This window comes from Vanellus vanellus (genome assembly GCF_965231255.1).
Source record: "Vanellus vanellus genome assembly, chromosome: 2".
Lineage (NCBI taxonomy): Eukaryota > Metazoa > Chordata > Aves > Charadriiformes > Charadriidae > Vanellus > Vanellus vanellus.
This window is the reverse complement of record NC_138906.1, coordinates 141,698,884-141,709,873: the sequence shown is the minus strand read 5'-3', so window position 1 is coordinate 141,709,873 and position 10,990 is coordinate 141,698,884. Positions and strand designations below refer to the sequence as shown.

Sequence of the window (10,990 nt, the reverse complement as noted above, 5' to 3'; positions counted from 1 at the left end):
GGGCCGGGCCGGGCCGAGCCGGGCCGAGCCGGGCCGGGCCGAGCCGGGCCGAGCCGGGCCGAGCCGGGCCGAGCCGAGCCGGGCCGAGCCGAGCCGAGCCGGGCCGGGCCGAGCCGAGCCGAGCCGAGCCGAGCCGAGCCGGGCCGGCCTTCCCCGGGAGGAGGTGGAGGGGGAGGAGGCAGGGGAGGAGGAGGAGAAGGAGGGAGGAGAAGGAGGGAGGAGAAGAAGGGAGGAGGAGGAGGGAGGAGGAGGAGGAGGACACGGGGAGGCGGTTGCTGCTGCTGGGCAGAAGGGAGTCGTACAGGAGCTGCGGCTGCACTCGGACGCCACATTCCCTTCTTACGGGACTGGTGGTGAGGATGAGCGAGAGCTGACCCTGCCGCCGCCTGTGCTGTGAAGTGTCTGCTCCTCCTCCTCCTCCTCCTCCTCCCCTGCTGTGGGTGAACCTGCGCTACGGGCTCTTCACCGACACTGGGGGGGGAGGTTGGTTTGTTTGTCTATTTGTTTAAGGCAAAGAGACAGAGAGAGAGATAGAGAGAAAGGGAGAGATCTTCCATCCGCTGAAGCACAGTTCACTATGATCGTACTCGCATTCCGCACTGGAAGCCGGTTGGATTTCGTGTCTCAGTCCAGGGTGTTTTTCTTGCAAACCTTCCTTTGGATTTTATGTGCTACAGTGTGCAAAGCGGAGCAGTATTTCAATGTGGAGGTAAGATCAGCCCTATGCGAGTGCGAGCGTGTGGTGTTCTCCCCCCCCCCCCCCTTTCCTTTTTTTTTTTTTTTTTTTTTTTTTTTTTTGCATCCCCTAACTAAAATCAAACCAAACAGCCATCCAGCCATGTCTTCCAGCAGCCAGGGCGTACGTCTGTGCCGGCTTTCCAGCAGCCGATACCTACCTCCCTTCCCTCAGTCACCCCCCGCCTGATGGATGCGTTTCATCCCGAGATCCCCGCCGGTACCGGCGGCGCGGGGCGGCGCGGTGAGGGGCGCTGAGGGGCGCTGAGCGCAGCCCCGGCCGCTCCGCCGCCCGCGGGGGGACGGGAGACCCTCCGCCCGGGCACAGGGGAAACCTGGGGCGTAGTGTGTACGCGCAGCTCAGGGAAGGCTCCGGGAGTATCTTGGGCTTCACATACCGCTGTATCGCTGAGTTTCCCCAGCCTTTTTTTTTTTTTTTTTTAATTATTATTTATTTATTTTTTAAGAAGAATGAATGAAAGAGCGTTGTGGGGACAGGGGAAAGGAAACTCGAGATTTTGGCACGTTTCTTTGTGGTAGTGTTTGACAAAATAAGATCTTTTTTTCCCATTTAAACATAACAAAAAGCGTTGCCACTAGAAATAGTGAGACAAACGGTATAAAGGTGCAACTACAGCACAAAAGTTAGAGAGTGTGGAGGACCAGGAAACAGATTTTTTCCAAGTGAAGAAGAAGAAGATTAAAATGTGGGGATACCTAGATGTGGCAAACCCTAAGAGTTTACAGTGACAGTGAGAATTCAGTGGAAATCCATTTCCAGTAATTTTTCTATACACTCCCAGTTTTCCCATATGGGGTTTTTACATAATGCCTTTAGTTAACTAATGTTCCTTTACTGACTTCATCATCTCTGCATGTATTCTTTTCTCCCTTTTAGCTCTCCTGTCACTCCATTTGTTCTTTTTCTTAATCTCTTTCGATGTGAAGTATTTCCCTCTTCCTTTCCCTGTCTATTCAACTTATTCATTTTTTTTTTGTTATGTGTCTCTCTAATTTATATGTGCTCTTTCAACTTGTAATACATAACTGGTATTCTGTGAGATCCCTGTGTTCCTTCACTTTCTTCTGTCCTGCCAGCCCCACTCCAAACTTTCTGCTGCACCCATACACCACGCTCACTCCTTCTTGGTTCTACTCTCTTTCATCTCCTGGGTTCCCACAATTCTTTCTCTCAGAGAAATGAACTCTGTCATTTCCTCCGTCTCGCACATATGCACACTTGCTTGTTTTATGTGCGCTCTTGTTCTCACTCAGTGACACTCATTCTTGCTACCATCGCTGGCAAGACTGCTCCCACAGATGCTCCTCCATCCCTAGACTGTCTCCCTTTTGGTCTAAAGTTCTTACCTGTACTACTTCTCCATCTGCCTCATGCAAGATTGCCTCAAACATATAAAGAAATCACTTTTTCTTTCCCCGTGTCTGCTTTCGTTCTAGTCTTTCCCTCCCTACAGGCAGTTTCCCTTGCCACATGCAATCCTCCTCTCATCTTAACACCACACATCCATAGCTTCTGTCTCTGACTTGTATCTATCCAGAAAGTACTGTATTTTTACTCCATCATTAAGATCTCTCCTGATCATAAATCCTAGTCTTTTTTTCTCTGTCATCTATGCTCTAGTCACTCTTGTTTGTTCCTTTTCACAAATGTGCATCTCTGCTTCTGTTTGACTGTAAGCTCTTTGGGGCAGGACTCGTGTCTTCTTACATGTTTGTCCGGTGTGTGCCATGCTCGAGCCTGGAGTACAGTTGGGAGACTTTTGCTATATACGTATTAAAGTTGCAAATTTCAGAGCACATGTTGAAGTTTTATCCTTCTTTTGCTCATGTCCTCAGCTGCCTTCTTTACCGATGAGCAGGGGAAAGCAGTGTGGAAGAGAGGAAGTTGCTCTCGGTCTCCTTTCCAGGCTTCATAGACTGGCCCCCTGCAGGGTGTAGGGAAGAAATTCCAGCGACAGAACTTTCTCCTCCCACAGTAGTCTGCTTTGCTGGCATCTGGCTCTGCTGGAGAGACGGGCGGCAGATGGAGCTAGTGTGGGAGGAGAAAAAGATTGGTTTAGTCAAGTGGAATATGAACAGGAGGCCAACTCCAGTCAGAAGGAGGTTTTATGAGGAAAGAAGGGAAACACTTTCATTTTTGCCACCTCGTCCATATGGAAAACAGCACATTTTGAGGGCAAAGGCAGTATCGGGAGCAAGAAATACTGTTGGGGGAAATGAAGTAGCATGTGTGTGTGATGAGGGCATATATTTCTCCCTTTTGAAATATGCCATCTCCTGTTCTGCCTCCCAGCCCTTCTGAAACAAAGTGTGTTGTCATATGCCAGCGGTCCCAGTCTTTTTTTGTAATTCAGCCTTTGAGCCACAGATTTCTGGGAGCCAGAAGAGTGTTCCAGGGAATTACTCTAGTATTTAAGAGTTGTCCTAATACATGGCTTTTCCCTAGGTCACCGCCTTTGACCACTCTTAGTGACATGGTCCTGGACTAAATGGACCTGAGATTTGCCCCAGAACAGTCATTGATTGCCATGTTCGCATTGTTTGGATAGCGCTGAAATTTTCTTTTTGTTGGGAACAGCAAAGGCTAAATGCATGGGAAATTTGAGGCAAAGGACCTGGCAACAGCATGTATGTATTGTGCTGTACAATCCTCCCTGTCAGCCCCAGTGCATAAAACAGTTGTACTTAATAGTAAATTGTGCAAATATGACAAATATTTCTTACGACAATAAGAATAAATATGCAAAGTAGTGTTCAGGAAAGAAGTGGTTTACATATAGTCGAATGAAATGTCACTGAAAAAAATGCTTAGGAAGGTTGGAAAGCAGATTTTTTTTGTTGTTGTTCTTTCTTGTCTCTGAATAAAGTATGGGTAGTACCAGTTGAACATTATAAAATGCAGATTGTTTATTTCCTATTGTTGTTCTGTCTCATTTATTCCACATTCTTCATTGATAAGCAAAGTCCGTGTAGTAGTGTCAGATTTTTTGGTTTGTTTGTTTCAATGCGGGTTTGTTTGGCAATTCTTAGGAGATATTACTGTAGCTCAAAGATATTAAATAATAATGTTATCTTTTAAAAGAAAAACACAAAGCTGAAGTTTACCAGCTTTTATGAACATTACTGTTCCTTCTAATTTGGTTGTCTCTTTGTAAAATTTCTTTTAACCATACATCATCTATGAAGTCCTTAAGCTTCCGATGACAGCTGAATTGTCAGTCTTGAAATGTATTCATGTATGTAGTATTTCATGTAATAGATGTAGCTGAATAGGGTTCGGATCATGGAGTATGGGACTCTGGAGGGGCCCGCTTGCACTCTGAGTCAGTCAGAGCTTAGTGGTAAAGCTGTGTGAGAGATGACTGTAAACTGATAGTTTAAGTAACCATTATGAAGTTTAAGATTCGCATAGTCTTATGTGTAGGGAGATTTTAGCATTCATTTTCAAAGTTCACTGATTACCGGTGGTATTTTTTGTGAGACTTTGTTTCTGACATCATGAGAAAAACTGAGGACTACACTGCTAGCTCCCCCTTCTCAGTGCTGAACTATTCTTGGTCCAAAATGATAACTTCAATGAGTAAGTGCACTAACGGAAGAATATGTCCATCAATGTAGAGTTTTTCTACTATTTTCAACTACTTCCGTACACTAGCAGAGGAAGATGTTCATCAGTGAGATAGTGAATGGAATAATAGTTACTAAAAGAACATTTTCATTGTAAAATTGAAACAAACACACAGAAGATAATTTGTTACTGAAAAATGATAGAGCAACCAACTTCACCCTCCCCCCCACTGGGTTCCTCATTATAGTAATAATACCTTGTGTTGCTCAGATAACTTCTTTGTGTCTTATTGGGAGTATCTTTCACAAATATCATCCGTATAGACTACATATATATATATATATATTTATGCTTTCTTAAAACCCATAATATTGTACTGTTTGAGCTGGTATTATCTTGTGAGTTTTTCTTCTAATGTTAACGCTAGTTTATGTATGTATTTAAATAATATGTATATATTTAATTTACTATTAAATATTCAATATAAAAAAATTGAAATACAATGTCAACATTTTGTTAAGGGAAAAATGGTTATTGAAACAAGAATACCAGAAGACAGGATCAGCATGAATCTAGAATAAAATTAATCTCTGGATCCTAACGCTGCCTGCTCTTACTCAGCTGAGTATCTGCGTAAACCCTGTTGAGCACAGAAGCGTTTTTAGAATTGCACCTAGTTTCATTGACTGTGTCTGTGATGTGGGAAACACTAGAGAGAAAGCATGCTTCATCATCTCTCTCCTCAAGCTGGCAGTTATGCTCTATTTTCTTTCTTCTAATGCTAAATATATAGACTTGAATCCCTAGGGGAGATCTTAAGATGACTCTTATTTTAGTGTGAGCAGCGCTGGAAAACAATACAGTCTTTATTCTCCTCCCATTTTCAGAGGTGGGACAGTTAAATTGCAAATTGTGGAACAAAATAGAGTGGAATCCGAAGCTCAGAAAAATACCGTCAGTTTCCTCCATGGTTGCAAGGGGCTGAGAACCCTGTTGTTTTCATTGTTAATAAACTTTACAGTTAGCCTCCAGCTCCTGCTGATTGGTAATGCATGACCTTTTCTTCCATAGGCTTTGGGTCTTCTAAGCTTAAAACCAGACCGGTTTAATTCTTCAGCTGGTCATTGAAAAGGAGGGGAAAAAAGTCCTCCAATATCACTTTTGCACACTTTTCAACTAGTAGGCTTGGTTGTCAGGTTTGCAAGCACAACACAGTATATTTATAATTTGTTAAAATGCAAGCTCAAAACCACGGAGAAGCAATTAAGATGATTTTGGTATAAATAGAGCCATGTGTCCTAAAAGGAATAGACAGGATCTTCTGCGTTGTTTTTCGTTGCAGTCAGTATGCATGATTCCCAGTTATTTAAATTTTGAATCTCACTCTTCTGTAAGGTATCAACTAAATGAATTGGATTTTTGTTAGAACAAGTAGTTCAAAGTGAAATTATTAGAAGGATGGAGAGGAGTTATTGAATTGGGTGGTGGAGGTGGTTAGCGGGTGAACTATTAGTCAATAAAAATATAGATATAATGTGATGTATTTCCTATTTGCTTACTGAGGAATACAGATACACAGAAAACCTCCTGTAAAGGCTTCTGATGAGCAGATATATCTAGATAAGGAAAATAATTGGAACGTTATGTGTCTGATCGGCAACAGAATACTTTCTGTCATAGAAGGCTACTATATAACGAACTGGCTCTCATTTGATATGAAAAAATACACATGGAGACTACTAGTTGACAGAGTGCATTCTCTGCGGTAATTTAAACAATAATTCTTGTTTACAAAAATTCCAGTAGATCAATTTTCTACTATAAAGTATGAGATTATTTTGTGCTGCTAGTGTTGCAGGGAAGTTTATGGATTCTGTTGCCTGTATTTTTTTCAAAGACAGATTGAAAAGGTGGTCCCAGTTCTTATGAGTTCACAATTGACATAGTACATTAGACCTTAGGTGCAAGACATATTTATTTATAATTGTAATTCATCTTATTTTCCTAATGCGAATTTTTAACTATTTAGTGTTTAAGCATCACAGCTATTAGTGATTCTCAATCCTACTAAAGAAAAGAAATAAAATGGTTAAATAAAGACATTTGTGTAATCACCTTATGTAGTGCAAGGTAAACCTACCAAAACATGTATTCCTAATATTTTCTGACATGAGATCTTACTAAAATAAATACACAATTTATTAGCCCACCAAAAAACCCCTGAGCAAGCTCAAGCTCTCCCCCTTCCATTATTCTGAAGGCATAATGTAAAACTCCTGCATAACCATTCATTGTTTCTTCAGCGTGGATATACTGTGTTCTTTAACTGGTTTAAGATTTATGCTGCTCTTTGTCAGTTTTATTTGAATCCATCTGAAAGGTCAGCGCTTGCTCTAGGCACCTCAGCTCTGCTTATGCACTCGGCGAGACTGAGTTGTAAGAGTTTATAAAGAGAGAATGTGGTATTATAGATTTTAAAACATTTCAAACCACATCTGGTTTCAGTATTTTAAAGTCTGTCTCATCCTTCTACTTTACCAAATGATCATATTGTGGAGTTAAACACTGGAGGACTTGGTATTGGTGCTTTTTGAAGATCCTTAAAGTAACAAAGTCACTTTTAAAAAAAATATTTTAATTACTCTATTTAAATTGCTTAATTCTCCTCACCTCTCCGTTTTGGATTCCAGTTTATTGTCTAACCTGTTTGCTGTCCTCAAACTACACTATTATTGACCGTAATCTGAAGGAGCAGGTTGAGTCTGTTTAATTTGTTATCTGTGATATGTCAAATGACAGATTTGGTTTCATTTTGCATGAGGAAGACCAGGATTAGTGCTGCAAACATGATTTTAGTTGGCACTGAAATGGATTTGAAAAATAATTATGATTAGAGCTTTATCCTTTAAAGAGAGGTCATGCTATTTGGAACCTTTATTTATTGGTTGCCTGGCAACTGTTCATTCATGTTCCTGCTTATCATCATTCATTATAAGCATCTTTGCTGTATAGTAAGAGCAATTAAGTGGTAACAATTTATTTCTGTGATGAATTAAAATTGACATAAATTACAGAAAGAGGAAAAAATATTTCTGTAGTTTTACTTATTAACCGAAACTGTTGGTACAATGTTTCTCTACTTATTAACAGCTGGTTTGTACCAGCTGAGGAGTTATCTGCACTTCAGCTGTGATCATGATGTTCCTAGCATACCTTTGGAGGTATTACAGCACATAACTGACTTAGGGGCTTGTTCAGGTGGTTTGTTCATGATTAAAATCTCCTGTTAATTTCAAGATCAAGGCTTCAGGGCCGGAGGAAATTTATCCCCCGTTAATTTCAGTGCTTAGCATTAAGCAACTCAATCTCAAGTGCTGAGGCTTGAACCCACTATTGGAAAAGGGGTTTAAAATTCTGGGATTAAAACTGCTGTGATGGGGGATGTGCAGCTGAAGCAATGAACCACAATAGCTCTGTAGAATATTGAAGTCACTTGATGCTTTCTCTCTGTAGAACAATAGCAGTTTTTATTACACTGTGAGAAAACATCCGTAAAGCATATTATTTGACAATTGTTTTCTGACTGTGGATGAAAAATATTTTGCCTTTTGTGTTAATTCTTTATGGATCGTATTGAGATTGACCCTTGTGTGGAATAGCAGTGTGTAATGGGACTGTTGTGCTATGGAGTATTTGTAGAAGATATCTCTGTCCGTTGGGAGGAATATTGGGACCAACTCCTTATAGCTGCGTCTTAAAAGAACATCTGTCACTGTAGGGCCAGGGTGGAAGTAGATTCGTCTCTCTGCTGCTACCTCTTGGTAGCAGTGGCTTTGCCTCTATATGCGATGGCTCAGAGCTTGGGGAAAAAATGTCCCTGTAGGACTGATGCCCTCCGCTTTGGGTTTCTGGTTGTATTAACTGACCAGTACTCTTCGTACCAGGCCATGGTTATGGGGGACAAAGTAACAGCTGTCAGACAAATCTATATCGATTTTCATCAGCTTTTCCCACGCACATGACATGTCTGTAATACATGAAGATGCTGTTATGTGTTTTTACCTTTTACAAAACAATTGAACTGTTTTCACAGTTGTATAGATAATTTGAAAAGAAACGCTAAACTCAGAAAATCTGGGCTTTATTATTTTTTTCCTCTTGATCTTGTAGAGAAACAGCAGTTTTATTTCATTGGTCCTGTTCATTTTTGCTGACATGTAATCACATCTCCACTTACAAGTGTGAAATACAGGTTGGCAAGGGGGAGACTTCCCTTTTCAGAAAAATACCAGCTGAAAGGCAGACAGAAAATTATCAATTTCTTGAAAACGTAGATAGCAAAACAGAAAAACAAGCACCCTTTTCAATGGGAAGGAACATACTTCCTTTAAATGGATATCAGTGGATATTTACAAAGTGCACCAAAGAGGAAATTGCTTCCTTTTTGTACTGCATCTGGATCTGAAGGTGACAGTCCTGTCATATTTTTCTTTCTTACCTCAGATGTTGGTTGTGTGATGCTCTTCTAGGAAATTGCGTTGACCCACTGTCTTTGCAGAGAAATTGCCAGATTATGTTTGTCTACATGTCGTGGTTTACATGCTGCACAGAATAGTAATAATACATTTAATTGCAAGGAAAATAAATGAGCTGTCTTCCACACAGGAAAATCTATTATTATTACTAGAAGTAATAGTATTATATTGCTAACTGTACAGCATGATTTTGGTCTTGGCAAGTGAGGCTTTTTTTCACTCTCATTACTTCTATGTATTTTAAACCCAGGGCTGTGTTCCATTTTTCGATTTTTCCTTATTGATTATGAAGTGTTGGATTCTGGTATTTCTATCCTTCATTGCTTGTACGTGGAATGTCAACTTTGGAAAGATCTTTATTATCTTTTTCTCTGTTGCATGTATTTTTAAAAATGTAGGAAAAAGGAGGCGATGTGAGTAAGTGACTGAGGCATTGTGCTGGGGGGCTGGAGGTCTGGGCTGTGTGTCCAGTTCTATCATAAGTCTTCATATCAATCCCATAGTTTATCCATCTTTGTAACCTAGCTTGCACAAATATGAACTGGACTAATTGAAGAGTATTTGCTGCCTTTACCAATACATGTCAAGAACAAGAGAAGTGATGTAAAAGAGCCAGGAATATATCTTCATCGTTCGTCTCAGGACTGTCTCGCTTTTTTTTTTTTTTTCATAAAAAGTAGTAGAGGGAGATCATAAAATATGAATACAGCATTTCGATTTGATCATCTGTGTAATCATTCAAGTACTGAATATGTTCAAGCAACAAGTATCAGAGCAGAAAATGTGAAAAACATGTCTATAACACTTCAGACCCTGGTGGTTTTTTTAGTTTTGTTTTGTTTTCTTAAACTGTAAGTACCAAAAGTTGGTAGAGAACGTTGTCAGTAGGATTATGTAAAGGATGCCATTAGATGACTGAAGATAGAGAGTATCACATTCTCTTTCAGAATGGAAGTTTGAATAAGATAATTTTTGTTACCCAAATATGAAAACAAATAGTCTGCTTCAAAATGTATTTAAATAAATGTAAGTCTTAACAAATAAAATGGATTTTGGATCAGATTGTAAATGTTACACAATGCAAGATTAAAATCTGTTCTATTTTTGAATGAATGTACTATTAAGTAAGTTGTTCCACAAACATTCATATTGCCTTGTCATCATAGTACCTAAGCTTCTCCTTTTTTGTTTGAGTATTTGTGGATTTTTATGAAATACAATAAAAGATTGGCCTTTCACTGCTCCAGGTATTAATGTTTTTTATTAGACACCACTAATAGGCAGACGTGCTGCTCACATACACCTGGATGTTAAAAACTTAATGGTGGGAGGATGAGGCACAGGGGAAATAAGAGATTTGCTATGCTAACATGAAGTATGACAGAAGTAGAAACTGAGTCTCATTCTTCAGGGTTCCTGTTCCACGAGTTCACCTTATGAACTTCCTTATTTCAGCTTTCCTCCTTACTTTTCTTTTCCTTGCTTCTTTTTTCTTATCTCTTGTTTTAATCTCTTTTTTTTTTTTCTTCTTCCTCTTTTTTTTTTTCTTTTCTTTCTCCTCAGCTTGTCTTCCCACAGACCATTGCCTGCAGCCAAGGAAAATCATCAGTCATTATTGAGTCATAGAATCAGAGATATTAGAGATGGGAAAGACTTATCAAGAGCCCAGTTCTCTGCCAGTGAAGGATTGCTAACTTCTTTATTTGCTGGAGTTTTGTCAAGTCACGTTTTAAAATCCACAATGGTGGGACTTCCAAAATGGGAGTTGAAAAAAAACACAGTAAAATACAGTAGGGAAAACTATAGTGGAAGAATTCTTTTCAATAGGCTTTTCCTTTGGCTACTGGCAGCAATTTGAAGTTGGCTCCGGTTAGGTAATTTCTGATAAAGGTGATGTCTGTTCTATAATCCAAGATGACAGGAACTTTTTATGAGCATAGATGGCGCACAGTGACTGGTAATTCGCTGTATTTCTTTGACTTTACAGAATGAAAAATACAGGAGGGGCAGAGGGAAATGAAAGATTGCTTTAAATTTGCACTCCATATGAAATCCTTAGTGCAGTTGTAATGGACTAACACTGCCTGATTTTAAAAGATATGTAGATATGTATGGATTGCTGAAACTGTCT

General features: G+C 39.9%; 1 protein-coding gene across 1 annotated transcript in view; it reads left to right on the top strand.

Moving 5' to 3' along the window:
* Positions 1 to 577: 577 nt before the first annotated feature.
* Positions 578 to 10,990, top strand: part of MMP16 (matrix metallopeptidase 16) — a gene marked incomplete at both ends in the record, with an annotated part of 182,756 nt that continues 172,343 nt past the window's right edge. Inside the window, one exon of the mRNA XM_082479026.1 lies at positions 578 to 709. Within this exon, the coding sequence (XP_082335152.1) occupies positions 578 to 709 (132 nt within the window). The remainder of the gene's footprint in view (positions 710 to 10,990) is intronic.